We start from the raw sequence: 26,141 nt of genomic DNA, 5'->3' as shown, positions 1-26,141 counted from the left end.
TGCTTCCCTTTTTGGCAGTATGAGTTTGGGAGGGTTGGCCAAGGTTTTCTGCTCCAGTCTCTGGGTGAAGTTGTTTGTTGTACGGTTCTCTGAGAGTATTTCCCAGAGGCAGAGCTCCTAAAGTGGGGTTTAAGTCCAGTCAGGCCCCAGGTGTTTTGTTAAATGGTGATTAGTATAAAGATTTTTATATCAGCCCACCTCCACAGCTGGGCAGATGCCCATCCATGCTTGGAGTCTGCACCCCAGGAATCTTCCTTGGGTTCCACTTGTGCAGTAGAAGAACCAATCCTTAACCATCATTGCCACCTTTGAATCCCATCCTTCCTTGCCTCAGTCCCCAATGCATAGTCACTCCCACATGCCTGATAGACTTCCTGTGCCACCTCAGCTAGTCCTGCAAGCCACCAGACTCAAAGGGTGAGAGGGACCTGAGATCTCTTAGATCTCAATAACCTGAATTCCGCTGGGTATAATACTCTCCATTCCTGAATTTCTCATGGTTTCCTAGGCACACTCTGAGTCATGTGGCAGGCCTCTGCCTGGTCTGGTTTTTGGACCCAGCTTGGATTACACAGGACTGGTCTCCGGGCTTGGTTTCAGTGCCACGGCTGGGACAGCTGGGGATATGGCTTCTGCCTCTGCTCTCTGCAGGCAACTGGGAGACTCTCAACTTCTTTCCTGCATAAGGATATAGTGTAGCTCATCTTCTGATGCAGTCCAACAGTGTCCTTGGTCTCTGATTTCTCTGTAACAAGACACATCACAGTGCCATCAACTGTGGCAGCCACTGGCACCGGAGATTTTTTTTCCTTTTATTATATCCAAACTTCTGAGTTTCCAAGCTGTTCTGACAGTTCGATATTAAATTGCAGTAAAGTCCCTCTTTGCACCTTCCTCAGAAGCTGTTTATCTGCTTTCCTGGTGTCATGGAGGCATCTTGGAAATCACCCTTCTCTACTCTGCCATCTTGACTCTATTTTCTCTGAATTCTTGCCAGTGCTTATTGTTTTCAGATAAAATTAAGAAAAAAATCAGTCATTCTCATAAATGTATAGTGGTATCTAATTGTGATTTTCACTTCCATTTCCCTAATGACAAATGTTGCTAAGCATTTTTTCCATACGCTTGTTCAATATCCATATATTTAATCTGGTGAGTTGTCTGTTCATATTTTTGTAGTAGTTTAAATTGTCCCGTTTGGTTTCTTCTTGAGTTTTGAGAGTTCTGAAACATGTTTATCAAGTATTAATTCACATTTTTTCTCCCATTCTGTGGCTAACATTTCAGTCTTTTAACAAAGAGTAGCGATTTTTAATTTCAGCAGTATCCAGTTTATTCTGTTCTGTTTTCTGTGAATCTTGCCTTTGATAGATTATCTAAGAAATCTTTCCCCTAAATACTAGTTCACAAAAATCTTCATTATTTTTTACTTCCAGAAATATTTTAGTTTCATGCCTTAGTTTTTAGAGCTTTGGTCTTTTTCCAGGTAATGTTTGTTTACTGTGGCCAGTACAGGTTGAGGTCCATTTATTTCTGTGAGAGTTTCCACTTGTTTTCACACCGTTTGTTGAACAAAATCTGTTCTCCACTGAATTGCCTTTGTAGTGTTCTGAATTTATTTTGGCTTTTTGTCATGTATGTTTGTTTCTCCTGAAAGGTTTAATGAATTATGTTTATAGAACTTTAGAATTTACACTTACTGAACATAGGTGTATGATATTAATACAATTTTGAAATTATTTCTGCTGGAGTTTAGTGCTCTATTTTTTGAAAGAAAATAATTTCTGTTGTATATTTTCTTTGTAGTCATTAATTCTTAACACATTAAGGTGACTTTTCATATCCCCTTTTAAATATTAAGAAACATAAAGGTACCAGAATTTGATTTCTTTGCTTTCTTTCTTTTTTTATTTTTTTTGGGGGGGGGCAGTCCTGGGAATTGAACCCAGGGGTGCTCAACCACTGAACTACATCCCAGCCCTTTTTGCATTTTTTATTATTTTATTTTGAAACAGGATCTCACTAAGTTGCTCAGGGTTTCACCAAGTTGCTTAGGGCCTCAGTAAGTTGCTGAGGTGGCTTTGAACTCAAAATCCTCCTGCCTTAGCCTCCCAAGCTGAGCTGCTGGGATAACAGGCCAGTGCCACCATGCCTTGTTAACATGCCAATATCTTTTATGTAAATTTTCATGCTGAAATAATGCTTTTCTGCCTATCCCCTTACCCATATCTATGTAGTACCCCTAGCAATTTATTTTTCTATAGTAGAGGGTCACCTGTTAATTTCTTAGGGCTAGACGTGAAAGTTACGAAACAGAACAAACTTCAGAAAACACTCTAGAAACTGTTTATTTGCCAAGAAAATGGAAGCCTGGATTACTAGCATTTTGTTAATCATCTTAAATATTGACTTATTTTTGCTGTTTTAAAAAAAATTATTTAACTTTTTTCTTTATTTAGTTTGGTTTAGCAAACTTGGGAAATCATTTTGTTACAAGTTACTCAGAATTTATAAACAAGTCTCCCTTAAATTGCATTTTGTTTAAAATAATAACTTTACATCATGCAAATAAGGTTCAAGTATGAAAAATGTGATATTGAAATAACAGCTCTCTTCAAGTTCAAAATGTTTGGTTTATAATAAAACTGTAAATTGTAAAACACAAGAAAGTAGTAAAACTATCAGTGTCATTGATTGTAGAGATCCAACAAGTTACAGCAAAATATATCTGGAAGCAGCATATAAATGAAAAGAAAATATCTGTGTTTTTACCTTGTTACATTGTTATTATCTGCAGTCTTTTCTCCTTTCCAAATAGAATTCTACATCCTCTAAAATGATGCTCTTGAGTCAACCATTTTGTGCAGTCATCACTTGTATATTTTTAAAATTACCTTCTTCATTCTCTTCTTTTTCCTGTGGTACCATAATAAAAAATGCATATTTTTGATCTTAAGAGGTGTCCCTGGGTTCGATCCCCAGCACCGCAAAAAAAAAAAAAAAAAAAAAAAAAAAAAAAAAAAAAAAAAGAGGTGAATGACACTAGTTCTGTGAGTAGCATTTAACTGTCTCATTTAATTAAACCTGAATAATGGTACTAAATGTCTCCTGCCTTTCTGTGTGAAAGTGGAAGTATGAGAATATTGTGTTAATTAAGTTGTTATTCTTTGATTTAAAGAAGTGTTAAGAGTTGGTTAGCCATCTCTGATCCTTTAGACACTCAGGACAACATAGAATATAAAAGTAGGTATTCTGGAGCTAGAAAACATGAGTTCAGATTTTGGATTCTTCTTTTATTTACCACATGATCTTTGTATAAGTTACTTAACTTCTCTCTGCCTCACTTAGTTGCTCTAACTGTAAAATGGGGATAACAGTAGAACATAGTACATGTAAAACACCCAGAAGAGTGCCTTCTACATTGTAAGCACTCAGAAAATATTATTACTTTTAATTTTGTCACATCTCAAGCCAAGTTTATTGAAGATGATTAACAGGTTTCCAAATTTAAAAAAAAATGAACTCCATGTAAGTACACAGATTGGGTGTTTGTGTGTGTTCAGTTTATATCCCATATAGTACATGTATTCTTTGAAAGCAAATTTACTAAGGGCTTAAGTTGTAGCCCACGTGAAACTGATCAGAAGACCAGTGCATTGGCATTGGGAATACTTTGGAGCTATTCAAAACCATTAAAGCCATTGGCTCTGATTGCAGCTAAGCAGAGTAAACAAATTCCTGCTTGAATAGAAATCCAGGAAGCTGCATTTCTGTCATTGAATCAAAGTTTTAAAAAATCAAATGTCCCACAAATACCTTCTGGTGTGTACTGTAGTGATATGCTTAGTTCAACTCAGTAGTAGTATAATAGTAGTACAATCACTAGTTCTTTCTAAAGCATAATGATATTTGGATTGGTTTTAATTGATTCTGAACATTATTTTGCATGCATTTATTTTCCAAATGTGTAATATGTATAATGTAGGATAGTTACTTAATCTTCAGATTTCTGCCTTGATAACTGAGAACCAGCTTCCATTATGGAAGAACCCATTCTTCCATAATCACAAGGAAATATGTAAATGAAAGGATAATATATAACAGACTTATGTTTATATAAAGCTTTTTAAAACTATTTTTCTGAGGTGTTAGTATTTTAATTCCTCATGGAATTACTAATTGTTTTGCTGATAGATATTTTCTGTTTTGGTTTTTAAAAAAATATTAGTAGCTGATTTCCTCCCACTCAAGCTGTCAAGAGAGTATAGCCTGAGGGGAAAAAAAAAGTTGTGGTTGTGCATGCCTACAATCCCAGCTACCATGTACTCCTGGAGATTTAGGCAAGAGGATCACAAGTTCAAGGACAGCCCTGGGTACCTTAGTGAGACCTGAGACCTTGTCAAAATAAAAAGGGCTGGGGATGGAGCTCAGTGGTAGAATACACTTCGGTTCAGTGCCAATACCAAAAAAAAGGGAAAAAGTAAATAAGCTTAAGTGTATATGTCAATTCAATTTATATTTCATTCTTGCCCTACATAGCTCTTCTTATCACTAGCACTAGATTATGGAATTTAGAGAGTGTTATTTTATTTGGGCATATAACCCTCTTGATTCTATGTTCTTCTATACTCATTTGTGACATATGGGGAAGGAAACTTACTTTTCCAATGCATTGATCTTTTAAAAATATTAATATTTAAATCTATTGCTTTTGAATTTAAATCTCTTAGGTATTTTTGACTCTCAACATTAATGTTGAAATGATGAGGTTTCTATGTGGTTGGTTTTCTAGGTTACAGTGTCATCCTAGATCTAATGGTAGGTCCTAATTGAGTGATGTTTGATTTTGTACATTCCATATCTAGTTGCTAGTGTATATTGAAGTTAAGGCATAAAATATATACAGCTGTTATAACAATAACAATTTAAAAATCATTCTGATTCTTATTATTTTCAGAATGAAGTTGTTCAGAACCTGGATTGCAATATGTACAGTAGTATATGTGATTTTTGGGGTCTCACTGTGTTGCCTATATGATCTTGAGTTACTGGTCCTAGTGATCCTCCCATCTGCAGCTTACAGAGTTAGCTGGGACTACAGGTACACAACAACTTAATCTGGCATTTTGGCCCTTTTTTGTGGTGCTGCGCATCAAACCCAGGGTCTTGTGCCTAATAGTCAAGTGCTCTACTGTGAGCCACATCTCCATCCCTGTATAAACAGTCCTTGGGAAACATGGGCTTGGTTAGACAATATGGAGCTGACTTTAGCCCTTTTATCTAATCTGTGAGGCTCTAAGTTTCAGAATGCTTATTAAGAAGCCATATAGCATGGTCATTTTTTTTCTAGAAATAACAGCATCTATGAAGATAGACATTGATGTTTGTATTAGGGTAATATTTTCAAAACTTATTCAAATTGAATAAATTTTACAACTTGGGAGTTACTGTCTTTTGATTTTGAAAGAAACATATCATCATTTCAGTTTTTACATTCTTAAATCTGACATTCTTTGAAAGAGGTTATGCTTGATTTACTTTGTATTAGATCTTTTTAACAATACTATGGCACAAGTAAATTATTTAAAGTGATTTTGCTGAATTATGCCAATTCCAAAATGTGAATTAAATATCATCTATTAGGCTTTTATTAAGATTAACAGCTTCTAAGTCTAATCTTTCCTTCAGCAAGTTTCTTCCAGCAAAAGTCTGGTTGTCTTGTTAGCTTTTTAAATGCTTTGATAAATAAGAATTCACTTTTCTGGCCACCTTTGAAGAAAATTTACAAAGTTATAAGGGATACTGGAGTAAAAGTAAGTTGAAAGTACTGGCTGAATTGTATGAAATAATGAATATATTCTGGGTAAAGCAATATCCTTTGTTTACTGTGCCAGTTATAATTACATAGAGTAAATAATTTTAGTTCTTTCTTTGATAGGTCAGCTTGATACTCTTTTTTGTGTATTTGTTTAGTTTATGCTTATAAAAATTATATAGTTAGGCCAGGGAATGTTAAATGTTTTCCAGAAAGTGCCAGATGGTAAATACTTTAGAGTTTGTGGGCCACAAACTCACACCTCTATCACATATTCTTCATCGTTTTTAAAGGAGATTTTAAAAAATGCTGGACAAAAACAATTGTTCTTAGGTAACAAGCCATACAATAATTGGCAAAATTTAACCTGTGGTCTGAAGTATAGACAAAGAGCTTTAGGATATAGTTTGAGTGGTTTATACTAATTTTGTTAACAAAACTTAGGGTGTGGAATATAAGTCTGAAAAAATATAACCCTTTGAAATAATATCCATGCAAATTGTGAAATAAGAAATTTTAAGATACTGTCTTTTGAAAAAAAACCTTATGACTCATCCAAGCTCTGCATTTTAAAAATAATTTTGAATGAGCTGGATTCCTGTTGGCTTTTAGAATTTAAAATTAAGAGTCAAAAATGATAAGCAAAATGACTTACTGAAAATAACTTCATGAAATTAGCTTTCAAAGTTGCTTTTAGACATTTCAAGTAAGAAAATCTAAGGAAAAGTATGCACTTTTATTGAATTTATTTAATAAATTTATTCAGATTCCAAATTTAGATATTATTTCACATAAATATTTTTTCCAGGATCTCTTTATGTTCCAGATAATATGCTAGGTCTTGGGATAACAAAGAATAATAAGATGTGATACTTTTTTTTAGGGAGCTTATAGTCCGATAGATGAAAAAAGATACTTAACAAGTAAGACAGTGTTTATCGATTGACATCTATATAGGGTAAGGTGGAGGAAAAAGGAAAAATTTGAGTCTCAATTTTCAAAAACATACATGACCCAAAATGATGAATATGCCAAAGATCATTCATATTTAACTTTGACTCTGTTTTTATGCCTGAATATGAACATTGAAATTTTTTAGCTAATTCATTGTGCAGCAGAACTCATAATTGCTTTTATATATATAAGGGATAAGCATGGAGGCTATATACAACTTTCCCCATCCTGAGATTCTCTTTAAGGGACTACTCTGTGAGATACACTTCAAATAGAATTGCCCTTTCTTAACTCTTCCTTGAAACAGTGACAGCTAGGTGGGGATGTTTCAAAGGACTTATCCATTGGGGTAAAATCTTTAAGAACATAAGAACAAAATCATTAAGAAAAGGATCAAAATGAATCATTTCGAATGAATATTATAAATGGCATCAAATTTCTTAACAGTATGTTAATGATGGAATTCAGTCTAAAAGTTTAAAAAGGTAAATAGTCTACCAGGGAAGTGACCATAACTATTAATAAAAATTTGAAAATATTTGGTAGTTAAAAGTTAGCTGACAGATTGAAACCTTTATGTGGAATGCAAAACAAAGAAAAACAACCATCTCCCCCTTCATTTTGGATATGCCCTGCTAAAAGATTGTCAAGATAAATTGAGAGTGTTAGCATAAAAATATACAACGATGCTTATTTTTAAACCTCTCCAATTTGTTATTCCTTTGTTTTAGTATTAGGGATTTGAATCCAGGGGCACTTAACCACTGAACCACAAGTCCAGTCCTTTTTTATATTTTATTTAGACACAAGGTTTCACCGAGTTGCTTAGAGCCTCGCTAAGTTGCTAAGGCTAGCTTTGAACTCATGATCCTCCTGCCTCCACCTCCTGAGCCACTGGGATTACAGGTATGCAATACCATGCCTGGCTCCAATTCATTACTCTGAAAGCAAGGAATATATATGAGACTGTGTATGTATCTTTATGGGTTGGTTTGAAATACTCTTTATAAGTTGACTGAAAATAATTCTATCATTATTTTAAAAGTAATCTCACAAAAGTATGACATACTAAAACAGGTCAGTAGTTTATGATTATGATGGAATTTTTGATTTATAGGTGTATTACTTTGTATACAAATAATATTTTGTGCTTTTGTGACTTTTTAAAGTTTATTTTTAACTGATCCATAATGATTGTACATACTTAAGGGGTAAAGTATGATGTTTTAATACCTGTATATGATGTGTAATGGTCAGATTATGGTAATTAATATATCAATCATCTCAAAAGTTTATTCTTTGTAAAAGAAATGTTCAAAATCTATTTGAAATAAACTATATTAAACTAGTTGCCTACTCACAGTAGAACTTATTCCTCCTATCTAACTGTAACTTTGTACTGTTGACTAATTTTTCCTTATTGTTTCTTCCCATGTGCACTTCCCAACCTCTGGTAACACTATTTCTCCCTTCATAAGATCAATATTTCTAAATTTCACAGGAGAGCTCATCCTTCATTTGAAATTCCAAAATTCAAAATGGTTCAAAAGCCAAAACTTTCCCAGTGCTAACATGATGCCTCAAATGGAGGATTCCATACCAGACCTCACATGAGTCACACTAAAAACTTGTAAAAAATTACTTTCAGGTAGCTGGTGATATAGCTCAGTGGTATAGCACTTGCCTAGCATACTCCGAGTTCTGTGTTTAATTCTTAGTGCTGCAAGAGAAAAAAATGGGTATCTATAAAACATATGTGAAACAAATTTTGTGCTTAGATTTAGGTTCCATCTCTAAGATAGGTAAAATATATATGCAAATTTAAAAAAGAAAAAAAATCTGAAAGGTTTTCTGAAGCCTCAAAAAATTAAAAATCCAAAACTCTTCTGGTCCCAACATTTCAAATAAAGTACACTACTTAACTTAAATTTGTCCTTAGATTTGTGTCTGGCTTATTGCATTTAACATAATGATGCCTAGGCTCATGAATGTTGCCTCAATTGATAGGATTTTATTCTTTTCTTATGGCCAAATTGTATTCCATTGTGCAAATATACATGTTTTCTTTATCCATCTGTTGGTGGACCTTTAGGTTAATTTTATATCTTGAGTGTTTTGAATAGTGTTGTAGTAAGCATAAAGATGCAGGTATATTTCAACCTTCTGATTTCATTTCGTTTGGATATATCATCATGTGCTACATAATTATGTTTTGGTCAGTGAAAGGGCTGTGTATGTGATTGTGGTCCTAAAAATTGTGTTTTTTGTAAGAATACTTCATGCTGTTCACACAGTGATCAAATCACCTAACAGTACATTTCTCAGAACCAGTTCCCATGATTAAATAACACATGACTCTATACCTGTGAATGGGATTGCTGGATCATATAGTAGTTCTATATTTTTATTTTATGAGAAACATCCATACTGTTTTCCATAGTGATGGTACTTACGTTTGATAAATTTACTAACTAAAATGTTTGTTATACTTTTTTTTCTATATTCTGTTTTTTGGCAGAAAAATATTCACACATCATATATTTATTGAGCATATGTGAAACACTGTGCCAGCTGCTTTAGAAACATTATATTAATTTCAACAACAACCCTTTGTTGCTTATTTCACAAATGAAGAGATTGACACTAACAAAGTTTAAGAAACTTTCCCAAAGTAGTAAAAGTAGAGCTTTAGAATGTGAATCTACTTCAGTTTGATTCTAAATCATTGATTTTTCATGATAGCACTGTACTATACCTGCTTCAAGAATAAATCACATTATCTACCCTTAAGGAGGGTAAATCTACATACACATAACAAGAGATTTAACTTTGTCCTCATGTGACTACCTTATTTCACTTAGCATAGTCTCTTCAAGTTTCATCCATGTTGTAGTAAGTCAGATTTTTGTTTCCTTTTTAAAACAGAATAATATCCCATTGTTTGTATTACCACATTTTGTTTATTCATCTGTCAATAGTCAATAGATGCTTAGGCAGCTTCTAGCTTTTTAGCCATTGTAAATAATACTGCTCTGAACGTGGCTGTACAAGTACTTCTTTGACACCCTGCTTTCAGTTATTTTGGGTATATGCCCCAAAGTGCAATTGCTATATACTAGGTTAATTTTTTGCTTATTTTGAGGGAAAACTATCCTGTTTCTTATGGCAACCATACCATTTTACATTGTCACCAACACAATACAAAGGTTCCATTTCGTTGGGCTTTACTTGAACAAGTAAACTCCACAGTATGTTGCGGGTTTAGTATACATTGGACTTTTGTATTCTATTTTTTGCCTCTTCTGTAACAACAAATCTGTGCATTTGATAATTCACGTTCAGAGAGATAACTTAAGATACTGAAATATCCCTGATTATTAAAGAAGTATGAAATTATGTTCTTTACAATATGCTTATTAAGTTAGCAATTGATTTCTCAGAAAGCAAAATTAAAGGGCAAATGTGTATCTTCTCAATCTCACTTAAAACAAAAAATAATTAGGTAGCCCTGTTGGTCAAATGTTTTAACAAATATTTGGTTCTACTTGACTGTTGTTCTTAGGTTACTTGGTAGCATGTAATTGACAGTTTCATGTCTACCAAATGAGAACAAGTACATACATTTAATAAATATGTATTTTTAAAAGTATTAAAATATAAATTTCTACCTAGAAACTCTCTTTTGGGTGATAATTTTAAATCACAGATATTTTATCTAGTAATATTGATTGTATTAATTATCTGTTGTTAAATTACAGTATACCACAAATTTAGAAGATTAAAACAAAACACATTATCTCACAATTTCTTTGGGTCAGGAATCTGGGCACGACTCAACCTGGGCCTCTGTTTAGTCACACAAACTGTAATCAAGGTTTTGGCTCTTCTGCATTCTTATACAGAGGCTTGAGTGGGGAAAGATCTACTTCTAAACTCCTTCAGATTCTTGGCACAATTCTTTTCTGTGAGTGTAAGACTCTGAAGGCTCTGGCTTTTTGTTGGGTGTTGACTGGAGGCAGCTCTCAGCTCCTAGAGGTTGCCTAGAATCCCATATTATCTGACTACTTCAATAAAGTAAATAAGGAAAGTCTCTAGAGTCCTCTATGATATAATATAATCATGCAAGTGAAATCCCATCACTTTTGCCATATTCTTTTGTGTGGAATACAACCATAGGTTGCATTCACACTCTAGATGATGGAGATCATACAAGGGCATAGACACCAAGAGGTGAAGATCCTGGAGATCCATCTTAGAATGTGTCTGCCACATTGATCAGCTGTGGAAGTTTCTGTTCTGGGCTTAATTCAGTACACTGACATAGGTATTTATTCTAGGTAGATATAAATACAACTCTTTTAAGTTTTAGATATTATTTGTTCTGGTTATTTAATGTGGAAAAAACTGATGAACTCTTTATAAAATGTGACAGGCTAATGGGCAAACATAAATCTTATTGAGAGAAAGTTTTTCTTTATGCTGCCAACTTATTAAACGTTTTCAATATTAGGCATTGTTTGAATACAGTGATTTTGTTTACTAGTTGCATTTTGAGGATTCTGGAGAGTACTTTTAAATTTATAATAGTATCAACTTTGTTGAGAAAATTGTTAGGTTTTGTTAATCACATTGTTAGTTTACATCCCCCATATTTCTTCTTACTTTCTACTTAGTTTTTCCTTATTTTTGTGTATCTCTCTACTTCTTCAGTGTATTTTTCAGCACCATGCTTTGCTCTGTTATATTACTCTTGTATGTTAGACTAAGGGGTAGGTTTGTATTATAGAATTATGGACCAGATAGTAGTAAACTCTTTTCAAAACTATATTTATTTATATTTCACTTTGCTACATCACCTCCAGTTCTAAAAATCTAAAAGGAAAATATGTTTTTCTTCCTCAGTTCAGGTTTCCTTGATGACCTGTGTTTGTCAATAGTAGTAAGAAAGTGATAGATTTGAAGTGACCCATATGCTTTTCTGAGGTTAGATGATTACAGCAACTCAGTTTGTTTCTGTTTGTCCAGAAGACTTGTAATTCAATTCTTTTCTGACAAAACAAAAATAAATTTAAAGTATTCTTCATTAGGCTTTGACATGAGAGTTTTATTCACTTGGATTTTGGAATATTTGTGTAAATTTTTATAGCATTTATAATTACTGGTCAGCTTTCTAGGCTCCAGTAGAAAATTATTTCTTCTCCATTGGGGGAAACAACATGTTTATTTTTCTTTTCAAATTATATATTTTTTTGAAATAAAAATTCATTGTTCCAGAGAATTATGAAAACATTTTTTGTTTTCACATGGGTAGAAATGATTTAAATTCTAATAATGATCAGTGAATATTGTGGTCCTCCGTAGGAATGAGTAGTTTATATTGAAAATCTGGTACCTTGAGGGTAGATGAAATGGAAAAAAAATGTAGAGTTCTAAAGGTAATTTCTGGTGACAGAGATGATTTCCAGAATAGAGAGATCTTTTTGACTCAAATTTATTTTATTTCTAGTTCCTTCAGATCCACAGCTTCATGAAAAATTAGTCATAAGATGGTATGAATAAGAAGTAACCAGTAACTAGGTAACAGAAGGGAAGCAATGTTTTTCTTTTTTGAAAATTTTTATTCTATGTGTTACCCTTCTTCTTTGGATAATCCTTAGAGTTGCTTTATTGTAAAAGTTTAATTATCAGTATTCAGCCTTTTTGATTTTTGGACTGTTTTGCTGAATGCTCAGTGTTAATGACAAATCTGTCTCCTGGAAAAAATTACACACACACACACACACACACACACAGACAGCACTTTGATAGTTCTGTTGAGGTAAAATGGTAAGATAGTGGCATCAGTTATTGAAATGGGGAACCCTAGAGGGAGAGCATATTTGTAGGGGTCACTAATTCCTTTGTATCTTGGTTATTTTTGAGATACAGTGAGATAAACTAGCAGAACTGTTAAGTATGCAGGTGAGAAGAGTAGTATCAGAGTAAATCTGAGATTCATCAGTAATTTAGTTGCATTTCCTGAGGAGTTACCGTGTTTCAAGGATACAGAGAAAAAGCAGTCAAGTAGGGTAATAGAAAATGAGGTAGTGATATCAAAGAAGTCAAAGAATCCAGTAGGAGTTTGGTCACCTGTGATATGCTACAGAGATTAAAATAAGATAAGGACTAATGGATCGATTAGAAAAATAGGCATCATTAGTTGCTTACCTTGGTTTTCATTGTTGTTTTAAGATAATGTTTATTAAATTATATAAATAAAATTTACTCCTGGAAGTGTGTGGTTTGAGGATAGACAAATGCTTAGTATTGTGTAACTACCAACACAATCAAGATAAGGAATAGGTCCTCAACCCAAAACCACCACCCCCTGATGCCCATTAAGGTGCCTCTTTGTAGTATGCCTTAAACCCTGGCAACCACTAATGTCTTTTCCATTTTTTATAGTTTTGCCTTTTCAGAATGCTATAAATGGTGTCGCATTATGTAGCCTTTTGAAACTTGCTTCTTGCATTTACAATAATATATTGAAGGTGCACTCATGTTGTTGAGTGTATCAATAAATCATTCCTTTTTATTGCTTAGTAGTGAGTCTCCTTATTCTACTCCCAAACCCTGGAAACTAATGATATGAATTCTTTCTCTGTAGTTTACCTTTTTCAGTGTCATGTACATGAAGTCATCCAATATTTAGCACTTGGGTTTGATGACATTGAGTTATTAAAATGCTTTTAAGATCCATCTGTATTATCTCAAATATCAGTACTTCTTCCATTTTTATTGATGAATAATATTTATTTACCAGATTAAAGACACATGGCCTGTTTCCAATATGACAGTTATGAATAAAACTTCTCTGTTAATATACAAATTTATTTGTTAACATGCATTTCCATTTTTCTCAGGTGAATGTTCTTCAGCTGTTTTCTGACCTCCATGATTTCTCATGGAGAAATCTATAGTCATTCAATTTGATGTTCCCCTTTATTTAATACTTTTCTCTCATTTCATTATTTTTTTCTCCCAGTTTTCTTTTGGTTTAGAGTAGCTTAATTAAGATATATCTTTAGGTGGTTTTTCTATAACTTTGTACTGTTTGGGGTTCTCTGACCTTGAATCTATAAATTTATGTCTTTTACCAATTTGAGAAATTTCCAGTTATTAATGATTTTTCAAAACGGCTTTGAGATATAATTCATACATTGTATAATTTACCCATTTAAATATATAATCTGTTGCCCTTATTAAAATACTTAAAGATGTTTGTAGACATCAAATTTTTCCTCACATCCAAAAGAAACATTGTATTCTTTAGTTATTACCTTCATCCCCACATATATTAGCCTTGAACAACCAGTAATCTACTCTCTGTTGCTATAGATTTCCTGTTCTCCACATTTCATAGGAATGGGATTATCTTTCTTTAAGTAATTTTTTTCAGTATGATTTTATTTTTAATGGAATATTAATGAAATTGATTTTAGACCATTTGATATTTTTCTGTGCATCTGAGGCTCTGTTTATTTTTTTATGTACATATGTATTCATGAGGTATAATGTGATATCTTGATTAGTGATAACTCAATAATTAGCATATCCAATATCTTAAACTTTTATCATTACCTTATGATAAGTTCTTTGAAATTTAATTATTTTGAGATAGAGAATGAAAAATTGTTGTATTCACCTTGCTGTGCCATAGAGTACCAGAACTGATTCTATCCAAAAATAACATTGTATCTGTATTAGATCTCTCCCCACCCGCCAACTATTTTCCTTAGTCTCTGGCAACCACTATTTTGCTCTGAATTTCTATGAGATTATCTTTTTTATATTCTTTATATAAGTGAGATCATGCGGTTTTCTTCAGGTTCATCTGTGTTGTTGCAATTGACAGAATTCTGTGTTTTTTATGGCTGAATAGTATTCTATTGTGTATAAATACTGCATTTTCTTTATCTATTCACCTGTTAATGAACATTTAGTTTGATTTTATATCCTGGGTGTTGTGAATAGTGCTGCAGAAAACATGGGAGAGCAGGTGCAGGATTTTTTTTTTAACATATTCATTTTATTTCTTTTGGGTGTATACCCAGTAGTAGGATTGCTGGATTGGATTGTAGCTTGTTGTAATCATTTTTACTGTCTTCATATTGGATTATTTCTGTTTATCTGTCTTCAACTTTACTATATCCTCTTCTATCTGCGTTCTTTTATTGATCTTATCCAGTATTTTAAAAATTTCATATATTATGATTTTTGATTCTGGAATTACTTACATCTGTTCTTATTTGCTTTCTGTGAATCTGCTGAGAAGTGTTTATCATTCTGTTCAGGTATGTTTATTTTTATTCAAAAAATCTTGGTACAGCTGTTCTAAAATACTTGACAGATATTTGGAGTTGACAGACATCTTGGAATTAATTCCATTCACATTTGTTTCTTTCAGTAAGAAAGTGTTTGGTTCACACTCCCAAGTTCTGTCTCCCCCTCTTTGAATAATTGTTCCAATATTATTTCAGTTTTCAGACTATTTGGGTCATTACTCTGCATTTGCTACTGAATTCACTTCATAATTCAGTTGGTCTAAATCTTGAGAAATGGTTGATATTGCAGGTCAGTTTTCGAAGCCTTTTTTGTATTCTTTGGTTGTATTTGCTACACATGCAGTTTGTTGTTTCATACAATCAATTAAGAGATTATCTTTCTGCCATTCTGTTTTTGCTGTTATTTCTTCCAAATTATCTGGTTCTCAGAGACTCTTATGCTGTTCTTCTGGCAAGCAGTGTGAGTTTCTCTCAAATTCTTAGTCTTTCATTTTGTCACAAAGCTTTTCACTGTGAGGGATGCCCTTGGAATGAAGTGAAGAAGAGAGTAAAAAACTAACAGGGATGACTTCCATACCTTTCCTATTATAAAATCCTCTTTTCCTGCTTCCTCTTGCCAGAGAGATAGGTTTTCTTTTGATTGGGGTTTACCTTAGATTAGGACTGGGAGTTGAAAAGAAGGAATGTCATGGGAAATGCTTGACTTCTCCTTATGATCAACACCTCAAAAGTGTGTTTTTTCCTGGTTCTGTATCTACAAAGTAGGATTTCTATGGAAATTTTTGTTCATGCCTACAGTAGAAATGTATGACTTAGCCTGTCCTTAGGTCAATTTCAGGGGATAAATTTGGAACATAAGCTCAGGGAACTCATCAGTTATTTCTCAAATTTTGATCTCTCTTCCTGTTGCTATTGCTTAGTTTCTAGAGTCCTTAGGTAGTTTCCTTTTGTTTTATGCCTAGGGTTTTAGGTACAATCAGGGGAGACACAGGTATTGTGGGATTATTTCATTTGACTGTCACCAGTAGCTCTGTTTAATTTACTTCATTTTTTCTACTTTTTTATGGACTTTTTCAAGTGGACGGTGTTAAAATTCCTTTTTGCCCCTACACCATTTTGCTGTTTCAGACATCTTATGTCTATGATTGGAAGACTTTTTTGTAAATGCCCAAATAATAAATACTTTAGGCCTTGCAGGCATAGAAACTGTATCACAACTATGCAGTTTTGCTGTTTAGAAACAAATGGGCGTGGCTGTGCTCCAGGAATAATTATACAGAAACAAGCAGCAGGCCAGATTTGGCCTATGGATCATAGTTTGTAGACCCTTGATCTAAGTTGTTTATATTTAATTTTCTTTTAATTAGCAATTGAAGAATACATTTAATTATATACTGAGATTTGTATGTTGAAATAATTTCTTTTCACTGCCACATATCTGTCTTCTACAGTTTATTCTTTCTTCTGTGTAGTATTTTATGTGTTTAAATTGAACTCATGATTGGAGAGGAATTCACAACAGGGAAATTATATAAAACTCTTACCATCTTAATTTTCTTGAATATATTCAAGGTAGATTTCTTTTCTTTTTTTTTTAATAAAATATGTATTTTAGCTGTCAATGGATCTTTATTTTATTTATGTATATGTGGTGCTGAGAATTGAACCCAGTGCCTCACACATGCCACTGGGCTACAGTCGCAACCCCCTAAGGTAGATTTCTTCTGTCTGACATTTTTTTATGTCGTAGATATTTTCTTTAGGACAATCTTAATTAAAATACATGATTCATGTATTTAGTGTACGATCATATGTCCTAGCAGAGTCCTAAAAAATATAAATGAAATATAAATCTCTGAGGAATCAAGGATTCTTAAGGACAATCTGGTGAACCATATTAATAGTTTTTCTTTTCTAAGTACCTCCTACATGTCCTTTGTCTTTCTGTTTTTCAGTAAGTGCGGGCCTTATTAGATTTCAAAGGGAGATGCTTAGGGTTATTATATTTCTTAGTTATTACTCTTGTTTTAATACTACTGAATATCAATTTTCGAACAATGTTTTTCAGGTAAATGGTCTTAAAATGGTTGATGAGCCAATGGACGAGGGAGAAGCAGATACTTGCCTTGTAAGTAATCATGTTGATTTATTAAGCAACATTTTTAGCATTTAAAGAAAGAGAATAATGAAAGAACATCTCCTGTCACTTACTGCTAGTTATTCAGGTAAGGTTTTAGTAAATAAATGTAGTTATAATAATCAACTATAGTTAAAGTATAGAACAGATTTTTCTGTCAAGAATTTTTGTGACTAAAATACTTTTAATAAACAGCTTTTTTGAAACAAAAGTTAGGTGCCTTAAGCTTCTCCCATTTTAAGTGTAATGGATGAAAGATTTAATTGACCATACATAAATAATTGGAATTTTTAAATATAGAATCATTTGAATTAAATGGATGTTTATCTTTAATATCAGGGTAGAAAGAGCTCTTATTTGGAAATGTTGAACTATAGGAATAGTGTGCCCTAATTTAAAATTCATTTTCTGGATTTCAGAGAGAATTAAATTTAAATTATTTCAGAAGTTACTAACTAGTTTTAAAGACTGTTTAGCTAATGAGTTCTGACTAATGTAGGCATCTCCATTTATGCTGTAATTTTATGGTTGCCATTTCTATAGATATTTTCATATAGTTGTAGATTTTTTTAAGTTGGAATGAGCCTTGAAGATAGTATTTTGTAATACCTTCATTGCATAGATTAGTATACTCAGATTTGGAGAGACCGTGATTTACAATAGGTGATAAATAGCAAGTAATAGAATCAAGATGTATGACACAGTATGCCTCCTCTTAGCTTAGCTATATGTTGTATGGCCCCCCAAGAAACAAAAAGAAGTGCAACACCATTTGTTTTCTCATTTAGTTGTGGATAAAATCAACCTCTCTTTCTTTTTCCCTTGTAAAATGTGTTTTCAAGTGAATATATCTCAAATAGAAACCAGTAGTTGGGTTAATCCAAGACTGTTATTTGAAATACTGTAACTGTCTCTGCCAACTGTGATCCTGAAACACTTTCAGTTGACAAGCAGTATAATGTTGGCATTTTAGTTTTTGCAATTTACTTAATAACATTTTAATTTTGAGTACAGATATAAACTTTTAGCAAAATCATCTAGAGACTTATCTCCAGATCATATGGGCTAAGAGGCATAGAAATATTTATGTTCCATTGTGTATATATACTACAGTTGCTTTATCCATTCATCTGTTGAAGGGCATCTAGGTTGGTTCCACAATCCAACTATTATGAATTGAACTGCTGTAAACATTGATGTGGTTGCATTACTTTAGTATGCTAATTTTAGAGGGGTTGCACCAATTTGCAGTTTCACCAGCAATGTAAAAGTGTGCCTTTTCCCCACATCCACTCCAACATCTGTTACTGTTTGTGTTTTTGATAATAGCCATTCTGTTTGGAGTAAGATGAAATCTTTAGAGTTGTTTTAATTTGCATTTCTCTAATTACTAGAGATGTTGAACAGTTTTTCATGTATTTATTAATTGCCCATATATCTTCTTCTATAAAGTATCTGTCCAGTTCCTTGGGCCATTTATTGATTGGGTTCTTTGTATTTTTGGTGTAAAGTTTTGTAAATTCTTTATAAATAATATCATGGCATTTGCAGGTAAATGGATGGAATTGGAGAATACCATGCTAAGTGAAATAAGTCAATCCCAAAAAACCAAAGACCAAATGTTTTCCCTGATAAGTGGAAGATAATGTATAATGGGGGTAGGAGTGTGAGAGAAGAATGGAGGAACTTTAGATTATGTAGAGGGAAATGAGAGGGAGGAGGGGGCAAGGGTGTCAAAAGGTGGAATGAGACAGACATCATTACCCTATGTACACGTATGATTACACAAATGGTATGAATCTACATCATGCACAACCATAGAAACAAAAAGTTGTACCCCATTTATGTACAATCAATCAATGTGCAGTCTGTAAAAATAAAAAATAAAAAAAACATTTGTGTTGTTACTTTAGAAAAGATAAGGAGTATAAAGAACTACATAAAGCAGTAGAAATGAGTACCTTATTAGATGTTAGCATTAATAAAATAATGAGAAAACAAGCCTAATACCACAGAAGGAAAAACAAAGTGTGTGTGTGTGTGTGTGTACACACATACTTTGTGTACTTTGTACATGTTTGCATGTATATATGTGTATATGGGAAGCCAAAATATATTCATAACCATGAATGTAGAGTGATAGCCACATATTCACCATTCTAATTTTAGTTAAAAATTAGGAATTACAGATTTTACTGAAAAGACAGTAAAGATATTTATTTCTAGATGTAATATGATTTATTCCATGCCACCAATTTAAACGACTATACGGTAGATGCTGAAGTTTTAGAAAGTAATAGACCTAGGAACACTTTCAGGGATTTGATTAATTCATGGTTGATCTTAAATATTTTGGTGTGTGATGGCTTAATGATACAGTCTGTACCAGTAAAACTATATGAGTGATAAATGCTAACCACATAAATTTATCCTTTTTTCTTTTTAGTACCAGGAATAGAATCTAGGGGAACTTAACCACTAGGACACATTCTCAGCTCTTTTTTACATTTATTTTTTGAGATAGGTTCTTGCTTAGTTGTTGAAGCTGTCTTTGAACTTGGTGGTCCTCCTACCTCAGTTTCCCGAGCCACTGGGGTTATAGGTGTGCACTACCAGATTCAATAAATTTGTCCCTTTAACAATTGTTTTATTTATAGGATTTTTAGGTTGTCATTGCCTGTACCAATGTAATGTTCACAACTGTGCATTTTTGTTGGCTTTTTTTTTGGTTATTGTTATAAAACAGTATAAATTGTAAAAATTGCTCTATGATACACATCATTTCAACAGTCATCTTTAAATTTGAATTTTAGGGCCTGGTGATGTAGCCTGCATGAGGTCCTGTATTCAGTCCCCAGCTTTGAAAAATAAATAGATAAGATAGTTGAACTTTAGGTGTTGCCTATGTGACTTGATGCTGTTTTTTGGTTAGCTGATATAGACGACTTATCTACTCCATCTCAACTAGTGTTACTGTAGTCTTTCATAGTCATTTGTTCACTTTTCTTCAGTTAAAATAAGTAAAATTAAATGTTTCTCAGACTACATATATATCTAGCATAGGATCAGCAAAGCTGAAATATATGCTATGTGTAATACCAATATATCTCTATCATGAGCCATTTTCTAATTTTCAAGACAACCTTCACACTGGGAAAGTTTAAAATAACAGGTCACTGATAAAAGATATTTCTATAAAATTTTACCACCTAGTCTCCTAACATCAAGTTTAGAAAAAGTATGTTACCATTCACATCTTTTAGTATATGATGGCTGATATGAGTTAATTTCTTATATTCTTTCACAATAATAATAGCTGTCTCTTCAATTTGATACTTTATGATCCATTTATGTTTACATTTAAAGCTTTATGGAGCTGGGTACATGCCTGTAATCCCAGTGGCTTGGGAGGCTGAGGAAGGAGGATCATGAGGTCAAAGCCAGCCTCAGCAACTTAGCCAGGCCCTAAGCAACTTAGTGAGACACTGTCTCAAAATAAGATATATAAAGGGTTGGGAATGTGGCTCAGTGGATAGGTGCCGCTAGGTTCAATCCCTGGTAACAAAAAACAAAACAAAACAAAACAAAAAAAACAACAAAAACAAAATAAACTTATGATGTGTTTGTTATTCCCTGAAATCCTGAAATAATAGATTTTTTTTACTTCTATGAATATCTTAAGAATTTCAAGGAAGATTAAATTAGTGGTTAGTTACTTTTAGTTACTTTTTGGTTCCATTACTGCAAAGTCATCAAGATATTTAGTATCTAAATTGATTTATAGTTTTACTACCCAGAAACATAAATGTTTCATTTAACTGAAAATGTCTGGTCAAAAAAACAAACAAACAAACTAATCTCCTATATTTTAAGACCTAGTTGTTAATTTTAAAAACTGTTATTATTATTATTTGGCACTGCAGTCCAACCCAGGGTTTTTTGCCACTGAGCTAGATCTCAATCCCTTTTTTTTTTTTTTTTTTTTGGTGGTGGTGCTGGGGATCGAACCCAGGGCCTTGTGCTTGTAAGGCAAGCACTCTACCGACTGAGCTATCTCCCCAGCCCCCCAATCCCTTTTTAATTTATTTTGAAACAGTGTCTTGCTGTGTTTTTGAGATTGGCCTTGAGTTTGGAATCCTCCTGAGTAGCTGGGATTGCCGGCACATGCCATTGAACCTAGAGAAACTGTTCTTTATATATGCCCCTTATAAGAATTAAATAAAAATAAAGCAGTATGGAAATTCCTCAGAAAACTAGGAATGGAACCACCATATGACCTAGTTATTCCATTCCTCACTATGTATACAAAAGATTTTAAATGAGCACACTATAGTGATGTAGCCACATCAGTGTTTAGAGCAGCATAATTCACAATAGCCAAGTTATGAAACAAACCTAGGCGCCCTTCAACAAATGAATAAAGAAATGTGTTATATATTCACAATGGAGTATTCTCAACCATAAAGAAGAATGATATTACAGCATTTGCCAATAAATGGATGGATCTAGAGACTATCATGGTAAAGGAAATAATCCAGTTCCCCAAAGTCAAAAGTTGAGTATTTTCTATGACATGTAGAAGTTAATCCAAAATAAGAGAGAGGAATACAAAAAGAAATGGAAAAAAGGAGAGGAAATTTCACCAAAATAGAGGAAAGATCAGTAGAGTATACAAAGGAATTGAGGAAGAGAAAGAAGGGATGGGAAAATGGAAGAACAGTGGAATGAATTTGACCAAACTTTTGTATGTGTATGCATAGTTGTGATTTGGTGGGGCCTGGCATGGGTGTATCCACAGGATACTGCTTAGATAAACAAAAAAAGTAAACTGTAAATGTTTTGAAGAAGGATCAGTGAAATAGAGGGAGATGAGCTGGGGGGTGGGGCTTAGGGAGAGTGCTGGGGAATAAAATCGAGCCAGTTGTGTTCCATAATTTGTGATTATGTGGGGGTGTATCCTGGTGTTATATATATGTAAAAGGAATACATTTTTAAAAATTAAAAAATACTCTTTCATAAGTTGGTTTTACATAGTTAAACTCATGTGAGATAATAAGCAGGTAGTATTTCAAGTGTGGAGATGAGCTGTTTTCCTATATTATTGTTTTTTTCTTTCCTGTATTTCCCTTTCCATTTTGATGGGCACTGTAATCTTGCTATTCTTCAATATTTTTCCATTGCAATGCTGGTATTTGTTTTCTATTCATTTTTTTCTTTAAAATTTAGAACCCTGTACTACAGAATGCAAAATTCTCTGATTAGTAATTATTGTTTAAGTAAAAATGGTTGGATAGTGACTATAAGGTAGAGTTAATGCTACACAATTAAGTACACAAAGATAATTATTATAAATAAGCTCAATAGGCTCAGTTTTATAATACCTTTCAAAGTTCTCAGTTGTTCCTGACATAATTGAGATTTGAGATGGATACAGCAGGTATTATTTTCATTTTATAGATGAGGAAACTAAGGAACTTAAAAGAACAACAAAATTTAGTTTTCCACCCTTCTTTGATTTCCATTCTTCATTACAAAAGTTTACAAAGCTAAATTTTATGCAGTTACTTTCCAATATGTATATTATTTTTATATGTTTAGTTCAACCTAGTGGTATTGGATATTTATGTGATAATTACTGTAAGCCTTCTTTCAAAGTATGTTGTTATTTGGCTTGGTTTTCACTGACCCTTAATTTTTTTCTGTATGAGAATGGTACATCAAGCTGCTTTTCTGATTCTCCACATATTCTTTACTCCATAACTAAATGCTTCTTAAAATTTCAATGTGATCTTTTTAAAACTTTTTTAAACAAACTGGCCAGTCTACACTGATATAAAGCAAATGTTTCAACAGATGAATATTTCGTTATTACATCAAACATAACAAATTTAAATATTAAAAATCTCTCTCTTTTGACTTGTTTCCTGGAGGTTAATTCCATAGTCCTGTGAAACTGTTGTGACCGAGGTATAGTACATTACTAATAGGTTGTCATCAGCTCTTTCTCTTTCTGTTTAACAAGTGATTTATTTTCCCTAAAGAAATTAGTTTTCAAATGAACAGAGCAGTAGTGTATTTGGCAGTTAATTTTGTACTTGATCAATATGTTTTTTTCAATGTTACAGCATTGTTCACCCCCTGAATTTAAAAAATGATTATAAATTACAGCGGTCAGATCATGCTATTTTTCTTGTGGTGGAAATGCCATAGTTTTTTGTTAAATAATTACTTCAAGCTTGGAAAAACTAACCTAATTTTGTAGCCATTCCTGTCTTAGATTTATTGTTTAATGTGGATAGAATAGTAGTCTCTGGTCATTATTGAATCTTTATTTCCTAGTAGCAGCTTTGTTTTCACAGATCCACTAAGATCAGATACCATTTATGAGTTTGCTAGGGCTACCCTAACAAAGTACTATAGACTGAGTGGCCTAACCAACATAAATGTATTTTCTCACAATTCTGGAGTCTGTTAAGTATGAGATCAAGATGCTGGAAGGGTTGGATTTTCTGAGACCTCACTCTTTAGCATGTACATAGGTCCCTTCACTTTATGCCTGCTCATGGGCTTTCCTTTGCGTGTATGTGTCTTAATCTCCTCTTGTTATAAGGATATCAGTCATATTAGGTTAGGCAACACCCATTATGATATCATTTTACCTGAATGACCTCCTTAAAGGACCCCAATATGGTCATACTCTAAGGTATTGGGCATTAGGATTTAATATGTCAATTTTGAGGAGACCTGATTCAACCCTTAACATGAATGTATCTTTGTTTCTTTAAAGGATGTGATTCTAACCAAATCTTCTGTCTCCAAATATTTTACTCCTGAATCCCCAGTGTGTAGCAGCATCTGATACAGAATATTGTTTAATAAATGTTGTCAATTATTTGAGTATATATGCAAAATTTAAAAGAGTGTTTATATGGGAAGATAAGATGATATACCAAAAATTTATTATACAAGGATAGAGAACTTTCTTGAGGGTGGTATACTCTTAGGGAAGAAACAGAAGACTCACTGAGAAGTAAACTACTACCTTATATAAAGCTAGATTGTTGCTATTCTTAAACTTATAGAGTAGTGCAAAACCTGAAGAAAGTGAAGTAGAGGGTGGTTGGAGGGGGAATTTCGGAGACAAGAAAACAACATTATAATAGTTAACAATGAACATAGCCATGGGAATGCTGCACTATGTTCTGCAATATTTAGGGATATGGCGGGAAACAGGAAATAATAAAAGACAATATTGGAAATGGTAACACAGGAAGGCATCCATTACTTTGATAGTAAAAAAAAAGCTAGTGGCATACAAATGATAAAACATTCCTATAATAAGTAACTGTAAGCACTTACATATATGTATGTTCATGAAGAAATATATCTGTATATATATTTTATGTGTAAATATCTGCATTGGTGTGTGTGTGTGTATATATATATATATATAACTTCAATTACCCATATTTGAAGTACCAAAATCCTAGACAAGTATCAGAATAATCATCTGGTGAGATTTAAAAGTACGCATGCCTTAACCACCCTAGTTTTCCTGAACCATAATCTCTGGAACTGGGATCCAAATAAGTGTGTTAAATACATTTTTCTTCTATAGATGATTCTTATGTGTACATAGGCCATTATATACTACTATCTACTTAAAGACAAACCAACTATAATATAAAATTCTATCCACTTAAAGGCAAACCTCCTGTAATTTAATGATTTAATGTGTAGCAGATGGTTGCCTAGGAACAAATGTATTTATTTAAAAAGACAAATGGATAAGCATTAAATAAATATCAGCATTTAAAAATACAGATTATGGGTTATTATGTCCTTCATTTGTGTTGAATACAGTACAGTGTAATAAAAATACTGTTTATGAATAATGGGAAAAGTTCATTAACATTCTTCACACTCTAAAGGAAAAATGCTCATTTTAATAAATATAGAAATATTGCTATCGGAAGGTTAGTAATATTTTAAATTCACATAATTCCATTACCCAGAATGAGATTCCTGTTTTATTGTTTCCTTTATATATTCAAAATAGATTCTACGTATATATTTTTCTGCTTTTTAGAAAGTATTTAACTTAATGCTCTCCAGTTCTATCCATTTAAGCCAGGCTGGGAAAGGTAATGCCTTATTTTTTTTTTCTCATATGGAAGCTAAAAAGAAAAATGGGAAAAACAGATTCTATTAAAATAGAAGAAGATTAGGGTAGAGGAAAGAGACCAGGGGTCTGGAGGAGAGAAGGACAAGAGGAGATACTAGGGATTGAATTGATCAAATTATGTTATGTGCATGTATGAATATACTACAGTGAAACCCACTATTTTGTATAACATCTACCAATAATTTTTTTAACTATTTAAAATAATTTTGATTTTTCTTATTGGTTAATTTTACCTTTTAAAATAATTCTTTTATTGTATGCATTTAAGATATATAAAATGTTTTCACATGCATAGTGAAATGCTTAATATAGTGAAACAAATTACCATATCTATTATCTCACAAAACTACCTTTTTCACATGTTTGGTAAGAGCTATTTTTCTTTCTAAAATATGTTTTTCTTCTATTTTTATAAAACTCCTTAGTTTTCTTCTCCCATAAGATCAAACAAGTATTGTACTAAGTGTTAGGAATACAGAGATGAATGTGGTAATTGCTGCATTGAAGAAATTAACAGTCCAGTAGGAAAGAAAGATAAGATATTAGAACACATTATAACATTATTTTATGGTGGCTGCCTGCTAGGAAGAGGGGTCTTTCTTATCTACTAACATTTTCCTGTTAGGAGCCTTTAGGGCACTTCTGTTGAAAATCAAGAGACATATTGCAGTTTTAAAGCATGGGCATGTATGAATTTTAATAAAGGGAGGAAGGGGTATTGAATCG

The 26,141-nt window shown here is 32.8% G+C and overlaps 1 protein-coding gene and 1 non-coding gene across 6 annotated transcripts in view; one reads left to right on the top strand and one right to left on the bottom strand.

Moving 5' to 3' along the window:
• Window positions 1–26,141, top strand: part of Rps6ka6 (ribosomal protein S6 kinase A6) — a 105,740-nt gene that overhangs the window by 15,177 nt on the left and 64,422 nt on the right. For all 5 annotated transcript variants that reach the window (XM_047535902.1, XM_047535904.1, XM_047535905.1 and 2 more), the window contains one exon: window positions 17,162–17,221. In XM_047535902.1, coding sequence (XP_047391858.1) covers window positions 17,162–17,221 — 60 coding nt within the window. The remainder of the gene's footprint in view (window positions 1–17,161; window positions 17,222–26,141) is intronic.
• Window positions 21,218–21,290, bottom strand: Trnav-uac (transfer RNA valine (anticodon UAC)). The gene has a single exon. It is a non-coding gene; the product is annotated as a tRNA-Val (tRNA).

This window comes from Sciurus carolinensis, chromosome X (genome assembly GCF_902686445.1).
Source record: "Sciurus carolinensis chromosome X, mSciCar1.2, whole genome shotgun sequence".
In the NCBI taxonomy this organism is placed as follows: Eukaryota; Metazoa; Chordata; class Mammalia; order Rodentia; family Sciuridae; genus Sciurus; species Sciurus carolinensis.
This window is presented reverse-complemented; position numbering and strand designations above follow the sequence as displayed.